The sequence below is a fragment of the Hesperophylax consimilis genome, chromosome 6 (assembly GCF_061612785.1).
Source record: "Hesperophylax consimilis isolate HC1 chromosome 6, BYU_Hcon_1.0, whole genome shotgun sequence".
NCBI lineage: Eukaryota > Metazoa > Arthropoda > Insecta > Trichoptera > Limnephilidae > Hesperophylax > Hesperophylax consimilis.
The window spans coordinates 27,830,280-27,846,422 of NC_142841.1; the positions used below are offsets into that span (position 1 = coordinate 27,830,280).

The 16,143-nt window shown below is 32.9% G+C and overlaps 2 protein-coding genes across 3 annotated transcripts; one reads left to right on the forward strand and one right to left on the reverse strand.

The window, feature by feature from the left end:
• Positions 1-1,705: 1,705 nt before the first annotated feature.
• Positions 1,706-6,035, reverse strand: LOC149423172 (rhodanese domain-containing protein CG4456-like). 2 transcript variants are annotated; one of them, XM_089632896.1, is made up of 4 exons: positions 5,911-6,035; positions 2,729-2,866; positions 2,138-2,300; positions 1,706-1,880 (listed from the first exon to the last, which is right to left on the reverse strand). In XM_089632896.1, exons 1-4 carry the CDS (start codon positions 5,984-5,986, stop codon positions 1,823-1,825), a joined length of 435 nt encoding a protein of 144 aa, XP_089489022.1. In that variant the 5' UTR covers positions 5,987-6,035; the 3' UTR covers positions 1,706-1,822. The 2 variants fall into 2 exon arrangements, with proteins under 2 accessions (XP_089489022.1, XP_089489021.1); XM_089632895.1 differs by lacking the exon at positions 5,911-6,035 and adding an exon at positions 5,232-5,376.
• Positions 6,036-8,347: 2,312 nt separating this feature from the next.
• On the forward strand, positions 8,348-16,143 carry LOC149423173 (rhodanese domain-containing protein CG4456-like). The gene is made up of 4 exons (XM_089632898.1): positions 8,348-8,508; positions 9,939-10,151; positions 11,990-12,152; positions 15,874-16,143. The coding sequence occupies exons 1-4, from the start codon at positions 8,418-8,420 to the stop codon at positions 15,926-15,928; spliced, it is 522 nt and encodes a 173-aa protein (XP_089489024.1). The 5' UTR covers positions 8,348-8,417; the 3' UTR covers positions 15,929-16,143.

A 16,143-nucleotide genomic window follows, 5' to 3' on the forward strand; every position in this document is an offset into this window, starting at 1 on the left:
AACTGAGTTGTCATGATTAAAGTGGAGTTGCAAGTTGCAACCTGTCATATTTATTTTGATTTGAAAATTGGAGAAATTTCCAAAAGTTCAGTTCGATCGAGATTTCTGGTAAGGATTCGAGGGCCCCCTGAGCTTGAGGGCCCCGGGGCACTGCCCCGCGTAGCTCCTAGGTAGCTACGCCACTGGTGGGCAGACGAGTCCGCTGCGCCAATAACTGGAAAAACCTCACCCCATGAACCCGGGCACCGTCAGTAAAAGGCGTCTACCGGTTTTGATGCCTCGGCACCATTGATGTGTTGTATTTAGTCAATGCTTGGCACCTACCAATTCACTGTTATGAATAATATGTGGATGATTTGAATTTTTGTGTAGCACAGTTAATTATGAAAAATAATTTCAAAGGCTATGTGTTAGGACTGTTAGGGGTTAGGTATTGCCATAAATAAACCACTCACGGTTTTGCCAATTTTGGCAATTCGGCACCTGAGCAGACTGCTCCAATTGCGCCCGCATAGGGTCGGCCCAAAGATATGTATTATAATAAGTATACGAGTATATTCTACCATCTTTGGGTCGGCCCTACGAACCAATGTCTTCTTTCTTCTATAACAAAAATGAGGGTCTTACTGATAAACATGTTTTTTATACAACTGACATACATTAATGCAGCGGTTCCCAAACTTTTCCAAGTCGTGGCACACGGCACCCTAGTCATATATCTATGTGTGGTTGGGTTCCATGAAAACTCAACACAGTGACAATTCAACACATTTTTAAAAAGTGATATAAAGCCATTAGAAACGATGAAAATTTTTTTTTTTAACCTAACCTAACCTAACCTACATAACCCAGTTAATACAGTTTTTGTTTCATCACTTTCCATGACTTTATATAACTTTTTAAAGATGTGATGAATTATCATTGTGACGATTTATCCGGTTACCGTGTGGTTGCTATATTTCATATTTGTACATGAAGAAGAAATCTGGTAAGAAACTAACACAACTCGTATTTAAAATGAACAAGTGGAAAGTTGGTAGGAAAACATAGGTGAAAATCCAAAAAAATGCCAATATATTTACAAAAACCTTCCACATCCTCTTGAGCTGTGTGTTTAGTGCGACCGACGGGTGAGCCTGCTGCTAACTGCACAATTTTTCGAATTGGGGAATAAGGCTTGATACAGCTACTCTCATTTCTTTTTCCACATTTATTTTCGAAGATATTTGCTCTTTATAACAGCAACCGCTGAAAATCCAGCTTCGCACAGATATGAAGTCGCAAAGGGAAAAAGCACCCTTAGAGCTTTTGCACTTAGAATCGGATACTCATTGCGTATTTTGTTTTAAGTCTGTGTCGCTCGAGAGGTCAATTAGATTTTCTTTTTCTTGCGTAGTAACTCTGTGCCTCCCATCCAATCCGTACCCAGAGCACGGACCGGCCACGCGGGTGATTTTCCATTCCATATTTTTTTTGTATTAGTGTCAATTTTAATTTTAGTAGATACATCAGGGGCGCTTCGCGGCACCCCTGATCTCTCTCCGTGGCACCCCAGGGTGCCCCGGCACCTACTTTGGGAACCTCTGCATTAATGTATAATACATGGATGTTTATCAGTATTGTAAAATTTAAACACCTTTATTAGTAAGAGGAATATAAATATCATATAATTAGGTTACAGGTAATCAAAAAAAAAAAGATGACATTAAAATTCCCCAATCTCATATTTATTTGGCTGCAATAAATCAAGATCGAAAGTTTTGGCATCGATTTCCTTCCGGGGCCATTTTGGGAATTCGATGCAATTAATCAAAAATACTTTTTATTTGATTCCTTGTTTTTGTTCCCACTCCAACCAACTTCCAGCGTAATATTTACCACTGAAAAAAAAGTTTTAATTTTTTATTTACCCATCAATGTAATATATCATTGAAGATGAAGAAAATACTAATAAATCTAAAAGAACCATGAAATATAATAAGACGCAGAAGAAAAAAAAAGGATATCTTTTTATTTTTCTGTTTCATGTTAGGTTTAGCTTTATTTGTATTATCTTCTAATTCATTTTTTTGTTATCAACGAATTGGAGACTTACACACATTATGTTTTAAATAATATTATTTGATTCAGTACTAACTTGGTGAATCCAACTTTTTCCAACTCATCCAAGGAAATCTCTGCACGACGACCAGATCTGCATGTCAAAATGATAGGGGAGTTTAGATCCGGAATTTTAACTCCATATTTTTTCAGAAAATTTTCCGAGCTTTGTTGCGTCAACTCGGTCACTACGAGATTCACTGAAAAATAATTATAAAAAAATATATGTTTTGAGGAAAAGCTGTTGTTTTTACAGGTCTCGCATCTAGAAAACCTTTTCAAGCTATCGGAAGTATTTATACAATCCCCTTTGTATTGTTTGAGTCAAAAGGTTTGCATAATTATCTGTTTTCAAAGGGACATTAAAGGATTATTCCGGGACTTTAAAGGGAGTAGCAGAGTATAGCATTTTGGGGGGAGGGGACAAGAGAGAGGGATAGGGGTTAAAAGGAATGATCAAATAATATTGTAGTATTTTCCAGGAATATAATCCACGAGTAATGTTCTCTTTTTTTCCTACGCAATACTGAGGCCGAAGGGGGTTTGAACCCCCTGAACTCTCCCCCTCTTATATACCCCCTTGACGGGGATAAAAAAGAAAAATAACAATATTGATGTATTAGCCTACTTGGCACATGAATGCTTCCAGGTATCAGTCCGGTTTCTTCAATCTCTTTGGATTCTCTGATATCAATCAGGTAAACACCTGGAGTCTCTTTTACTTTCGCTACTTCATCGTACAGCGAGATACGATCCATTCCTGAAACTGTATAAATTGGCATATGTTAATGTTTTGTGTTTTCTGACATCTCGAGGGGGTCTTTTTCTCCAAATATTCTCAGGACTCACTGGTTAAAGCCTTTGGGATACGTTCTGATACACGTGTATACACAAATGTGTTCGGAAACTCGTAGTACAAGCAGGAAACTGGTTAGTCTACATCACATTGGAATGGATTTTGCTGTGCATTTTTTTTGATTTGTGCTTACTTTTTCGAATAAATCGATATTAAGTTGAATTTATTTTGATAAAAAAAGGACGCTAAGGGTTAAATATCAGCTGTATTTTAAAATGAGTCCAATCGTAACCCAGTCACAAAGATTTTTTAACCCCTTAATTGCCGAAATGCTCAGATCGAAAAAAACAGTTTTTTGTTTGTTTTCAGTGTGATAGAATCTGGTAAATCTATGTCGTCTACATGTGATCTATATTCACCAGTGTTCAGCTTCTACTACAAGTTTCCGAACACCGTGTATACTGTTTCGATTTGTCAGTTATTTTATTTTTGTCTCTTTCAAATTTTGTAATATTTATTCTATCTAGTAAACTGAACTATACAAAAAACACTATCTTACTTATTTTAAAATTATTAAAAAAAAAATTATACTACTTGATAAATTTTTATAATTAAATTCATATGTTACTTTGTTGTAATATTAATTTCTTATAATTAAATTATAATATGTAAATGAAATCCTCAGCACGGGAAATCCCAGTGAGGATATCATTATCTCTATATGTTACTAAGAAAAGAAGACAATAAATCATTATTATCATTGTTATCATTATCTTTTGTATGGAACGGTCCAGAAACGGAATTCTCATAGAAGTATTACTGTGGCTTGCTTAGGGCACAGGGCATAATCGAAATAAAATGTGATACTCCAAATGATCAAAAATAAAACGATGCTTTGCCTAAATGCTAATCAATAAATAAAGTATTTCATTAATCGAAGTAAATAAAACCTATTTAATTTTTTGGAATACCATAATGAGATAATGAGTAAAACTTCAAATTGCAATATTTATTTATTGAAAACAATATTAGAATTAGCCAGGCAATGGTCCTGGGTTCGTGTCCTAGATGTGACCTATCTTTTTCTGATTTTTCTGTTTTAAATTTTCGCGAATCGCTAATATTGTCTTCAATAATTAAAAACCTATATTAATTTGATTAAGAATCTGTTTGCCAGCTACTTAGCTCATAAGTACCTACCTACCCGGATATAATTAAGTAAGAAACCAGTTTATTCGTAAGAACTTACGTAGTATTTTAGCTACTAGTCTGCCCAGCGGCATTTTTTTAAAAATATTTTGATGACTAATAAATTGTTAATTTTTCGTACAGGTTTGGAATTAAAATTGATATTATATGATTACCTAATGTGTGTATTTAGATTTTTTTTTCATAGAGTATATAGGTAGGTACCGAGATATTATATATCTCGTCGAGTTTCATGTTGTATTTTTTTTTAATTTGGGTCAGAGTATATATTTTATCTCTAAAAAAAACGTAAAAAGTCAAATTATTATTTTTTTGGTAAACTAATGTTTAAGACAAGATTTTTTATGCATAGCACAAAGGGTAACAATTATTTTACAAGCAATAATTATTAGCCTGAAACACTCATCCACATTGAAAAATCTCCTGATAAAAGATACGTCCCGTTGGCGTCATGTAAAATAATTGTAAAAAGTCAAGTTATTTTATGGCTTGTTATCTATTTTTAAAAGTCTTTTAGAACTACATTAGTTGAAAAAAAAATAGTAATCTCTAATTTAATCGGAGTCGACAACTCTACCTACCTTGCCAAATACAGATCGGGTAGGAGCGACATTTATTTCGTATATTAACTACTGAAATGCGTCTACGTGATTGCCACCATAAGCTAATAGAATGTTCATGTTCATCGACAATGAGCCGAGTTTCAGCTTGATCTGATGTCGGGAAGTGGGTTAATACCGCTTCTAAGATTTGCATTAATTTATTACCGAAAACAAAAGTTAAATTTAAATAGACGTATTTAAAAAGGTCAGATAATAGTTATCTACAAAACAGCTGACAGTTCATGGTATCAATTTAGAGTTCTCGTGATAAGTCATGAAGATTGCTATAGGTAGGTACTCGGGTACGTACTTATTTGAAATTAATATGACTTGAAGGGAACATAAAAAAATCTAACTCTAATAAAGTTTGGCTTTGAATAACAAAACAAAATGGTGAAGTTATTATTTAGTTACGTTAGTATGGTTATTACACTAAATAATGATTATCTAAAAGAAGCGTCGGCTTTTCGTTCTGGTATTAACATAATACAGGTTATAAATTTGTATTTTAAAAAAAACCTTACGTTTTGATTCATGTTTGATGTAGTATGCAAAATATCCCTTACATTTGAAGATATTCCATTTTTTTCTTAAAACGAACATAATACTATTAAGCTATTTATATTTTTCTGTCCCCGAGCTCACGAACACGAAATAAAAAGCGGTGAATAGGGTATTTTTATTTTAGGATGCTGGATGCTGCCATACGATAAAAACAATTAAGTAAGTACCTAAATACCTCTGTGTGTACATTTTTTTCTTTTAGGTTCATTCGTTTCACTGAACTTGAACAATTCATCAAATTTCAAAGTTAATATTAAAGTTCTATTATTATTCCATCATGCGCCCTTGGTTTCACAGAACTTAAATAATGACAAAACTTTCGCAGAACTTGACTTTGAAATGATGAATTTTACAAGTTTAGTGAAATAACTTACTGAACCAACGTTTCTAAAAATATCCAGTATGATTTAAATATGAGATAAAACTAAGAACGAGCAATAATTTATTATTTATAATTTTACACACTGAATAAAAAATATTGACATTGAAATATTTATGATGACTTGGAGCACGTAGACATTTTCCGATTTGCATTAACCGTACATATTATTACATTGTAAGTAGCATTCTAAATCTGATACAACACCTTTACGTTCAAAAACAAATTTAAACTCTTAAAATAACAAAAAATCTGCGTACCTTTGACGAAAGGGGAACAAATACTGCAACAAATTGATATAAAATAGACGATAGCGATCGCGATGTGTGAATCCATTTGGAGTTGTGCTTCGTGCTTGTTCGAATGCTGGGAGTCGTCGAAATTACCAAAAAAATGACCTTGAAGCCAAGTTGCTAAATAACTGTATATGATTTTAAAATGGTGGTTAAACGCACAGTAAATAATTAATAATAGGCTGTATTAGTAAGTAGGTAGATATATAATGGAATGCACCTTTAGGAAACTTTTGCGAACTAAATCATATCTATTTTTTTATATACCTTTCAAAACATAATTTTATATGATTGAGAAGGTAGTAATAGTATCACAAAATTTTCAAGTACTGTTCGTAGATTATAGGCCATTTAATGGCGTTATAATATTTAGGAAAGCGTTTTAATTACAAAACCTCTATTAATTTCCTGACAATAACTTTACGATGCTATAGAAATTTGATTTTTTAAATTTTCATGAAACTCGTAGAGCTGCGGAATAAGTGGAAAATAGTATAAACTTCATCTTGCAATAAAAAAACATCGAAACTTGCGAAACGAGTTTCAATCAGAGAGTAATTTATTAATAACTAGACCGTTCCGAAAGAGTCTAATTTGAAATAATTTACTAAATCTTGAAACCAGTATCAGTATCATAAGATTCTACTAAGAAACTTATTGCATGAATTTGGTTTGAATTTTACCGCCTTAAACATTTAAAAATCGCTTCTTATCCACCAATCAAATGGCTTCACTTTTCAGAAAATAGTATTACCAGCTGTTAAAAAACAATCTATACATAGGTTTTTTTTAACCTTATATTATACAAAGTGTCCGTGGGTACCTATCGAGCACAAAGTTCGGGAGGTGATTCTTCTGATTGACAAGTAAAAAAGATAAATAATTTTTACAAAATTCCAAATGTTTTAAAGTAGTTTTCAGCTAAAAAAGTTTAATGATAAAATAATATATGTACTTATATAAAAAAATATTTTTGTACGAAAATAATAACATTTACCATCTTAGATTATTTAATGGTTATATTGAGAATACAATCAAGTACTTACTTTACCTACGGCGTACAATATTCATAGACTATATTCGGGAGTTGATTACTGCCGCCCCAGAGTTGTTTTGAGGATGCACATGATATCATTTTATGTTTATTTTTTTTAAGAGTTTTTTTTTAATAAATTTACGTGCGCATGCCGGGATTTGAACCCGCAACCTTCGGATTAAGCCAATCACCAATCGCCTGGCATGAGTCAAAATTTTAAGCCCCTTGCCAAAACCAGTAGGCCTAGGTAGGTGATCACTGTAATCAATAATATTCGGATGTTTGTATTTCTGTGTAGCGCAGCTTCCGTGAAAAATAATCTCATAGGCGATGTGTTAGGAGTGTTAGGGGTTAGTATTATCAGCGTCTTGGCGCCTTGACAATTCGGTGCCCGGAGCGGAGTGCTCCAATTGCGCCCGCATAGGGCCGGCCCTGACGGAGACCGTCAGTAATAACGCTAATACGCATGGATTATGAAACTGGTTGCCAGGTAGAAATTTCCAGCAATATTTCCATTAATTTATTTGCAGGGTTAGTCAAGATCTCACGTATAATAATATTATAATGCATTGATTTAAGCATTTGACTTTACTGTTATTTTACTTACCTACTCTATTACGATAACTTTCAAACGTCCTCATAATAATTCGGGATTATTTATCAAATTTACTGGCAGCACTGAATGATTACTGGATGAGTTTACCAGTTACAGACACGTAAATGTTAAAATATTATTTACATATGAATTACGAGCTGAGTTGGAAACGTTTCGGGTTACCCAATCGCCGTGAGTTCAATTCCTCGGCTGGCTAAGTCCTCCATCGAGACCCAAGCAACATTTTCTTTTAGTGTGATAGTAGTACGTGATTTTAAATATTGGCAGGTAATTCGTAACTTGGGAACGTTTGTCTTTATTTAAAATGAGTTTTGTCCTATTTATACGTAGCATAATATTTAATTTGATTTTTAGGATGAGAATATTTTGAAATGCATCGTGCCCTGTCATAATATTAGTGAAATATTATTGTTTGTCTTAATCTTAAGATGTACCAATTTTATGTTTAATTTTAAAACGTCCTCTCAATTAAATCGTAGAAATTTAATCAAAAATATTATTATATACCCATGCACAGGCTTTGCCTTTGCGGTTTTTTTTTCATAATTTTATATCACCCTTTTTTATATGTAGGTGATATAAAAAAACTTTATATAAAAAAAAATAATTTAAAAATCATCAAATAATAGTGTAACGTTATTCAATTTATGTTCTTTCGAATGCATGTAATTATAAATTATATTTATGACAATTATAAAACTTTTTTTAATGCGGATTGTATTTGCCCAATAGTGGATTTTCACCCATTTTTAGGATCCGTCAAAACGAAAACCGGTTTCACAAATAATAATTTTTAATATATCTTATCATTCTGTGGTAGTTATGTTCATTCAGCGAATTCCGCGCTTGGTGAGGCTAGTTTTGAATGTGAATCGTTCCGCTTGTTGTAAATCTAACCTGCCGCCGATAAACAGTAAGTCGATTATTATTTTCTTACAGTCCTGCACTAATTTTTACGTCATAATATCTTATGATAAAACAATTCACTAGATAATGAATAGTAAAGACATTATATTTAGTATTACTCTCATGATATGAGAGTACCGTGTATTTGTATAACGTTTATCAGATAAGTTGCCCAGATAAACCTTAGATGTTATCTGATAATAATTATTCCTGAATTGATCTTCCAGCAAGATTTTGATGGTAATATATTTTGGATTCATTTCGTTCTTAGACCCTCCTCATTTTTTGATAAAGTTGACTATGTCAAAAAGACTGAGGTATTCTGCAAGTTACGGAACTTATGACTGATGGATTAGACTTGGATAATGTTACAGAAATCTCCTCTATCACAGACCTCCGTGGTCGATTTGTAAAGATCCTCCACCACAAATCCAGAGGTAGTGGGTTCGAATCCCGTCATGCACAAAAAATGTATAAATAAGGAATTCCTGTCTAAAGTTTTTAATTTTTACGAAGGCTCACATTCTAACTTAAATACCAGTATTTTGTTTTTTACAAATTTCGATTTCATAGTTAAAATAATTTTAAAAGTTTGCATTTTTCAAAACCTGCCAAAAGGATCGAAATCTGACAGGGTACATGTGACATCATACGTACCTCGTTTTTGTCGGTTAACAGTAAGGTCCCAGTCGGGTCGGTATGAAATGAACAAATCCCAATTTACATATTTAACACGATTTCCAAAAACATGAATTATTTTGAAATAATTTGTATACCACAATGGTAACCGTTAATGGTAATTCTAACGCATGCAGGCGACCGACCCTTTGAGGTAGCCGTGTAAGATCAATCACAGGCCGTTTAGGTGTCTTACAGTTTTAATCGTTTTCAAATGACGATTTATTAATTCTACATATAATTATTTATAACAAAACTTATATATTCAGAATTAGCGTTTGTTGATCCATATGAATATAACTTTTTTTAAGCCACAATATTTTTCACTCGAGTTCCTTTTTATGATGTACCGGAGAGTCCACCAAGCATTCATAATTTTCAAAGTAGTTTTGACTCACAAATTCCTTCAGTATTGATTTTCCTAGTACCTACCAATCAAATAATAATAGTTGTATGGAATGGACACATTAATTTTGTATTGATCGAGCCAGGGTGGTGGTAAAATAAACCCTCCCCACAAAAACACATTCATATTGTGTTAAGAATGATTTCCGTTCTGACAGTGTGATGACGTGTGTTGTCTTCAATCTCTAAAAATTATGTTAGTGTACCATATTTTTATTACGTTAAAACTCTGATAGTTATAGTACTCAAATGAAGGGAACAGTTATTTACTTGTGATCTGCTGAAAATTCTCTCTGGAAAATATTGAAGGGATTATTTGTAATATTACATTAAACTATTTTCTTCTCATTTCAGATATCGTCATAGCAAGATTCCACAGCAGTTTACCAATTTCAAGGTGTAATTTTGCATCGGCTAGAAACTTTTCCGATACAGCGATGGATCGTGTAGTCACCTATGAAGATGTTGTCACCTACAAGGACAAGCCTGAAGTCCTCCTTATCGATGTGAGAGAACCAGATGAATTGAAAGAGACTGGAGTCATTCCTTCCAGCATCAATATTCCAAGTGAGTGCCGCATTTCATTTCACTCACAAGTATATTGGTACTTGTATCGCCGCCACAATTTTTTTAGAATTTGAAAATTAGCTAAATTAAATACTGTTTTAATTTAGAGGCCGGCAAATTGTTCCACAGCCGAGCGAACAAGTTGTATAAACGATCCGTTCTCATGTGACAAATGTCAACCGTATATATATGTTGGGCGCTTGTTTGGCATGTTTCCCGACTATGCACCAGTACTGAAGGGATCAATGACGCTATTTCCTTGGAGCATCTTTCATTGTAATACCGGTAGAACAAGGACATCATACCTAAAAGATAGGAGAGTCAAGGGTTTTTTTTAGGTACTTTGGTAATGTGATCCATTGGCAGCTATGCCCTTATGCCGATGTTGCATATTGTGTGATCCATGAAGTTTCACTAAACATGTCCACTGCATCACTTCGGGCCGTGTGATGGAATAGATTTCGTTGAAAAGGTTAATAATATTCAAACAATATGAATTAGAAAAACTTATGGAATATAAAAAAGATTAAGTTGCAGCCAAGACTTAAACTCAAAACCTTTCCACTCTATGGGAGGATGCATGCTGTCATTTTTATCAATCTCATTTCTTGTAAAATAACATGTTTTTTAATTTATTTTTCCATGATTGGCAGCCATCTTTATGCTTGTAATCAATGGAAATGGATTCTTATTTTGACAATTTCAATATTTATCCAAACATTGTATCGACGCTGGAAAGGATAAATGGATGATGAGTCATATAGCTGTTTGGTCTTGGTGCTTTAGCCATTTTTACTTTCTAGGATCGATATTACTGTGTAATATAGCTTTAGAATATTTTGTTTCCATTCGAATTAACTGTTAAGTCTCTTCAAATTAGAATATTATTTTATTGGCCAGCTGCAATACATCAAAAGCCATAAAATTACAATAAAACCGCATTTTTGAGGAAGGGGTAATGACATTAAAATGGTAATGCAATAAAAATATGTTTTAACAACCATCTTATTGCTTCAAAATTATGGTTACTGGCATTGTTCCACTCACTTTTTCCACTTAATATTTTTCAAGTGTTCGCAGGTCACATAGAGAATAAGTACTTCTCCACCTTCCTCTTTCCCATCACCTTCTTCTCCCCACTACATTCAGCCTCACAATATACCCCAATTGGGGATATCATAGCCTCACTGGTTCCATTTGGGCCTCTTGAGCGGTTTTCACGCAATTAAAAATTCAGCTTTTCTCATTTCAGGCTTTTTTGTATTTCCTGGGGTGCAAAATGGTTTTTCAAATTTTGTGTTTATAAATAAATGTAGGACATGGAATAGGGATTAAATTTTTTTTATGAAAAACCACAATTTTATTTATTTATTTATTCTTAAAGCCAAATAGTCCCGGGGATTGCACAAAGTCGGTTCGCAGGTCGTGGGCTGTAAATCACCATTACAGATTTTTACCCGTTTTCAACATCGAATTTGTGCCAGTTGTTTTTTTTTAACAAAAAGTTTTCAAATCTTCAAGTCGCTATCTTTATAATAGGCATAAAAGGCACAAAAGTATTTTTCATAATCTTTCTAACTAAATAATATTTAATTTATAAAAGAAAATAATTGGGTGCCTGTGCAAAATTATTTTTTCCCTTATATATTTTTATTTATTTATTTATTGTTTGTTTACATTTTAATTATTAACCTCACTAGGACTAGCCTGTGTCGAGGTAAATATAAAACAATATAATTGGGTAGGTACCTGTGCAAAATTATTTTCTCATTTTTTCCTATAACATCCTACATTTTTGTGTGATTCAATAATATAAATAATGTTTTATTCCTTTCAAGTGGGTGACCTGGCTAATTCACTTCAAATCCAAAGCAACGACGAGTTCAAAAAGAAGTATGGCCGAGACTTGCCAAGCAAAGACTCCGAGGTAGTTTTCTCTTGCAAGATTGGAGGGCGCGCCACCAAGGCCATGGAAGCAGCCATCCAACTTGGATTCACTAAGTAAGTACTAGGCATACCAGCTGGCTCCATCGTAACCTCTCCCTCCTTCTCATTAATGATGCATCTAATGCTGCATACACACTTGCTAGCCGAAGCCGAGCCGAACCACAAATCATAGGAAAGGGACGAACCAAACAAGCGACGGTTCACGCCATTTGCAGTTAGAAAATGAAAGGTTACAACAAACTCTCAGTTCAGTGCCGATAAATCGGCATTTATTGAAATATTATTTTTACATTTTCATACAAAAAAAGATAACAACAATATTAGAAGTTACCGTAATTAATTTTCTATAAAATTTAATTGTACGCTTTAAACTACCAAATACTCTATAATATTAATAATATGTCCAATTCCAGTAAAATATTGGCAATATCAACAACCATTACCACTAATGTAGAATATTGACGTTGACATTCCTTTCAATGGCGTCAAATTGAATTTATTTAGTACTTGGTGGTGTTTTGCGCTTTCTAATTTGTATTTTTATTATTATTTGTAAATATTTTTTAAATGTTCAAAAAGGTAGATGCCAAAAAACGTTGGTGAAATATAATATGAGTTTTGTAATCCTAGTAACTTAAGTGTTATTGATTAGGTAAAAGTGGATTATACCATGAATATATAATTATACAAATGGGTTAGTTAATCAAGGTTAGTTCCGTGTAGCAATCTGTGTTCATGTTGATGACGATGAAACATTGATCGATTATTCAAAACATGTATGTGTTTTGAATAATCGAACATATTAAATAAATTGACATATGACAACTCTTCAAGCCTCTGACATATTGACTGTTATATTTCTTAAAGAAGCTGTCAGAAAGTCATTGTATTTCTGCTTCTCAATAAAATCCAAATAAATGTGTTATTTCTGAACCAATCCGAAAACTAAAAACTTTTTTTGAAATGTGATGAGATTCACTTTTAAATTTTATTATTAGAAATAAACATATGATTTTTCAAATATTGAAAACATAAAAAAAATTTAAAATGGCCTGCTTTTTGTTTTTTTCGTCTAAACACTTAACTACTGGTAACAAAAAAAAAACATATTTCAATATACAAATGTATTTGGACAGTCAAAGTCAAGTGTACAAATGTATTTGTATTTGTATAGCCGCCTCACATCATATAAAAATAATTAGTAAAATTACACAAAATTTCATAAATTTTTCTCAAATTGCGGTCAGAACCATTGTTTTGATGGAGGTGTATATTTTAATTATTCTGTGGCTAACCCCTATATCGGAATATAAAGCTCAGGGCGGAGAATTTGAACAATTCATCAAATTTCAACGTTCATTTTCGGGTTCTGTGAAAGTTCTATTCAAGTTCTGTTATTATTTCATTATAGGCTAGTTGCTTAACAGAACTGAAATAATAACAGAACTTGGAAAAATCTTTCACAGAGCTTGAAAATTAACCTTGAAATTTGAAGAATTGTTCAAATTCTCAAAAACAACCCGTCCTTAGCGTTTTCTCTTTAACACCGTTTTGTTCATATTTCTAACTATGAGGGTAAAGGAGACACAACGATTTCTATGAGACCATATGAGTTGTTCATACTAATCAAACAAAAAATATGACATGTTCCTATTTCTAGATTTAAATTGAATAACGAAATGCACCAAAAAAGAATAGCCACAACGAATCTGTGTGAATAAATGAAATGGCTACAAATAACATCATACATAGCTAAATGAACGTAACGCATTAGAAAGAGATAGCCTTTCAAAGAATATGTGTATGGGTGAAATGACTATATTATTATGAACACCCTTTGTTTCTCTTACCTCCCCGCGACACCTGTTGCGAGCGTGTCCGCGGCAAGCATGACGTCAGAGTATTTTTGTATCAACGTCTTGCTCAGACTTCTCGCTGCGAATATACTTGCCCGTTAGTGAGCCGCCTTTACCCTCATTCTTGGCCAGCAAACAAGCGTGCAGAGTAGTAGAATACGACGTACTATCACTAGGTTATCCTTCATACTCTTATGTGTTTCTGCTATCGCTGTCTCACTTAAATTTATTCAAAAAGTATTATGAATAATTGTATTTATTGAAATAATAAGTGATTTTTGAGTGCATTCGAATGGAAAGAAACTCCATTAGATTTGGTTTTTGCTCGAGAATGATTTCTGCACATCTCAAAAGCACAGAAAGGCATTTTTTTTTCACAAAAAAGAGCCTAGAGTGACGTGATTGTGTTAGGCGGTGTCAATTTGCCTGACCGACGGGCTTATGCGCGATACTAAATGTAGTAAATCACCAGTTTGTCCCCTGGACCCAGTTCTGTGCAACCACGTGCATTGTCTCAGTACCCTATCTTCCCTTTTAATTCATCTAAGACGTGTACTAGCTCTTTTTCCCAAAACCGAAAATTTAGCTTGAGGAGTTGATATATTTTTATATATTAATATTATTAAAAATATTGAAATCTTTTTGTAAAATTTCTCACATTGTATAAGTAGGTATTTTATTACCTTTATAACCATCAAAGACAGAGTTGACAGTCCTTTTAATATTTAGTATGTACAAACAAAAAAAGCAAAATAAAAAAAAAAACAGTAATCGTATGTGGGTAATAAAATAAAATTAATTAAAAAAAAAATAGATTTCATTAATTTATTAAGGTAATATAAAGACCATATTTCACATAAAATCCATTAAAGAAAACCAATGCGCACAACTCATGCCTCTAGGAGGCGCTAGTGTAGCCTGTTGCCATCAGAATATACGGGAAAAGTCTTAAGTTGGAGGTATCGTTAATATTATAGGGTATTTGACATTACTACCTTACTAGTTGTAACCTGTTCTGAGAAGAAGAACATTAAAAAATCAAAAGCAGTGATAACTAATTGTATGAATTATTTTAGTTAACATTATTGATTATACTCTGTAATACTATTATACTGTAAATTGATTAATTATTTAATAAATAAATACATTGTTAATAGTAAAAAATAAATAAAATAATAAAGAGTGAAAGTTCAAGACAGTTCTATAAGCAGTGCATAAAGTACTATTTCATAAGATCTTTTCTCATTGGTGATAGCCATCAGTGATGTTTTTTTTTAAGGAATAGAAATTAGTTATTGCTATGGTTCGTAGTGGCAGTTTGTTGTATGCGTGAGGCGCTGTATACAAGTGGTGTCTTTAAGCAAAGGTTGTCCTATATTTCAGTATATTTTTGCTCTTGTGCTCTTACTATGGGTGATATACATTGATGGTTTTTATACATGTGTAATTTTTAGGCTTACCTTAAGGTATGATTGCCTGACATTAAGAACTCTTAGAGTGAAAAAGTGACTTTGTTGGGTGCCTGAATGTATGATGTATTTTTTTATCTCGCAAACTAACTAATGTCGCACGAATGCATGTCTTCTCTTTAGACTTTGTATGGCTTAAATTATACACAGAAGACGTGGCGCGGACAATATATCCATCGGTTCCATGATAACCCAACAACGTGACAATTCAACACACCTTTAAAAAGTGATACAGTCGTTAAAATCGATGAAAAAAAACTAACCTAACCTACTTTTTGTTTCATCACTTTGAATGACTTTTTAAAGGTGTCGAATTCTCATTTTGATGAGTTATCCGGTCACCATCTCCTCCATAGACTTTGTGCCTGCCATTCGCCACTTTCGCCTAAAAGATTACCAAAAATTATTTCACAAATATGAAAAAATGTTGAATTTTTTTTTTTATTTCAGTTCCAAAGTGTACAAGGGAAGCTGGAACGACTGGTCGAGCAAAAATCAAGCATAAACATCTGGTATGAAGTCAATACCGAAAAGATGCCTCGAAAATGCAGAATATAAATATCAGCCTTTTATTTAATAACCAATTTATATTTTTATTATAAGATTAATTCGTATGTTTTACTATTGATCAAATGCTATGAAATAATATCTTATACAAATAGTTGAAGACCATTAGGTTATTTTTTATCTCCATAAATATTTCTCTTATCACACATTAAA

What these genes read in the sequence shown, in the direction of transcription:
- LOC149423172 (XM_089632895.1), bottom strand. Translation starts at nt 5,310, where the DNA reads ATGTTCGTTTTAAGAAAAAAATGGAATATCTTCAAATGTAAGGGATAT. An exon ending in TGGAAGCATTCATGTGCCAA is followed by an intron (nt 2,301 to 2,728) that starts GTAGGCTAATAC and finishes ATTATTTTTCAG; the next exon opens with TGAATCTCGTAGTGACCGAG. An exon ending in GAAAAAGTTGGATTCACCAA is followed by an intron (nt 1,881 to 2,137) that starts GTTAGTACTGAA and finishes CTTTTTTTTCAG; the next exon opens with TGGTAAATATTACGCTGGAA.
- LOC149423173 (XM_089632898.1), top strand. Translation starts at nt 8,418, where the DNA reads ATGTTCATTCAGCGAATTCCGCGCTTGGTGAGGCTAGTTTTGAATGTG. An exon ending in TAACCTGCCGCCGATAAACA is followed by an intron (nt 8,509 to 9,938) that starts GTAAGTCGATTA and finishes TTCTCATTTCAG; the next exon opens with ATATCGTCATAGCAAGATTC. An exon ending in ATCCAACTTGGATTCACTAA is followed by an intron (nt 12,153 to 15,873) that starts GTAAGTACTAGG and finishes TTTTTATTTCAG; the next exon opens with TTCCAAAGTGTACAAGGGAA.